At 41.7% G+C, this 1,708-nt stretch overlaps 2 protein-coding genes across 2 annotated transcripts; both read left to right on the top strand.

Moving 5' to 3' along the window:
• The first annotated feature begins 200 nt into the window (after window positions 1-200).
• Window positions 201-1,440, top strand: LOC109214478 (ATP-dependent zinc metalloprotease FTSH 5, mitochondrial-like). Its single transcript, XM_019378396.1, has one exon. The coding sequence runs from the start codon at window positions 204-206 to the stop codon at window positions 618-620; it is 417 nt and encodes a 138-aa protein (XP_019233941.1). The 5' UTR covers window positions 201-203; the 3' UTR covers window positions 621-1,440.
• Window positions 659-1,494, top strand: LOC109214477 (ATP-dependent zinc metalloprotease FTSH 4, mitochondrial-like). Its single transcript, XM_019378395.1, has one exon. It carries the CDS (start codon window positions 671-673, stop codon window positions 1,112-1,114), a length of 444 nt encoding a protein of 147 aa, XP_019233940.1. The 5' UTR covers window positions 659-670; the 3' UTR covers window positions 1,115-1,494.
• Window positions 1,495-1,708: the final 214 nt, after the last annotated feature.

Here is a 1,708-nt window from a genome sequence, read left to right as displayed (position 1 = left end):
GTGTAGAGCATTTTGGAATATCTGACATTACAGGAGCAACACCTATGTATTGATTAACAACCTCTAAAGTTGAATTATCAATCTGACACTCAATCTGAGAGTCAGTCATCTCAACCTTATAATCTGGAATCAGCTCGGTTGATGATTTTTTATAAACCTCTAGATCTGGAACATCTTCGTCACATGACTGTTTAGCCGACCTTATGATCATTGCTAGAGGGACTCCTGGATTTTCTGGTGCTGACCTTGCCAATTTGGTTAATATTGCTGCTGTGAAGGCCGCGATGGATGGTGTCAAAGCTGTAAGCTTGGCTGATCTAGAGTATGCTAAGGACAAGATCATGATGGGAAGTGAGCGCAAATCAGCTTTCATATCCAAAGAGACGAAAAAGCTTACAGCCTACCATGAAGGCGGCCATGCTCTTGTTGCTATTCATACTGATGGGGCGCTTCCAGTTCACAAGGCAACCATTGTTCCACGTGGAATGGCTCTCGGTATGGTTGCTCAATTGCCTGAGAAGGATGAGACTAGTATGTCCCGTAAGCAGATGCTAGCTCGGCTTGATGTTGCTATGGGTGGGCTGTCGCTGAAGAGCTCATTTTTGGAGAAGGTGAAGTAACTTCTGGTCCATCTAGCGATCTCCAGCAAGCAACCAATCTCGCCAGGGCCATGGTTACTAAGTGGGGTATGAGCAAAGAAGTTGGGCTCGTCACCCACAACTATGATGATAATGGGAAGAGTATGAGCACTGAAACGAGGCTTCTCATTGAGAAGGAAGTAAGAGAACTGCTTGAAAAGGCTTACAACAATGCGAAAACGATTTTGACCACCCACAACAAAGAGCTTCATGCTCTTGCCAATGCATTACTTGAGCAGGAAACGCTGACCGGAAACCAGATAAAGGCCCTGCTTACACAGGTCAATTCTCAACAAATACAGCAGCAGCAACCTCAATTAGTTACTGAGGAGAGCACATCACCATCCAATCCAGCTCCTCCGTCAAGTCCAACAGCCGCAGCCGCAGCAGCAGCCGCTGCTGCTGCCGCTGCTGGTGCTGCAGCTGCGGCCACTGCCGCAGCCAAAACCAAAGGCATTGCTCCTGTAGGACCTTAGTATGGTAACTTATTGGTAGTTTTTATCAATCCAATGTGCATATAGGGGATCATTTTCACGCGAGCTTTCCACCCTTTTCATTGTTGAGTTACTATCAAGGAGGTGATTAATGTATGGAGGTGAGTTTAGAGGTCAATGGAAATAGTAACAGATAAATTGGCAAATTCATGTTGTCTAAGTGTGTGTCATATTTAGTTGTCCTAAGGCCTCTTTCTTTTGGTGTTATAAAGCCACTTAGCTGACCTTACAGATCTTAATTTTAATTATCTGCAGACTCATTTACTTGCCAATTTGAGTTGGATATTTTTCATGAGTATATTGTAAAATTTCGCAGTGTCAGAACTTAATAGTTTTCCAATAATGCATTTACTCCTTACCTGCTTTTTTCTTTTGGCTTTTGGAAAGCCTGTGCGGAAGTCTTATGTATCCTTTTTATTGTGACATAATTATCATTTGAGGAGTAACAATTTTTTTTTTCGTTAATGGTTTTTCTAACAGTTCTTTTAGTTGTCTGTAGTCTTTAAAAAACTGATTTATGGTATAAGTTTTATGTAGTTTTAAATTTGTTAAAAGAAAAACTTTAAGGAATCAAAT

The sequence above is a fragment of the Nicotiana attenuata genome, unplaced genomic scaffold (genome assembly GCF_001879085.1).
Source record: "Nicotiana attenuata strain UT unplaced genomic scaffold, NIATTr2, whole genome shotgun sequence".
Taxonomy (NCBI): Eukaryota; Viridiplantae; Streptophyta; class Magnoliopsida; order Solanales; family Solanaceae; genus Nicotiana; species Nicotiana attenuata.
The sequence above is the reverse complement of the archived record's forward strand: the minus strand, read 5'-3'. Positions and strand labels throughout refer to the sequence as shown.

Excerpts from the sequence above, each read along its gene's own strand:
- LOC109214478 (XM_019378396.1), top strand. The coding sequence starts at position 204 with ATGATCATTGCTAGAGGGACTCCTGGATTTTCTGGTGCTGACCTTGCC.
- LOC109214477 (XM_019378395.1), top strand. The coding sequence starts at position 671 with ATGGTTACTAAGTGGGGTATGAGCAAAGAAGTTGGGCTCGTCACCCAC.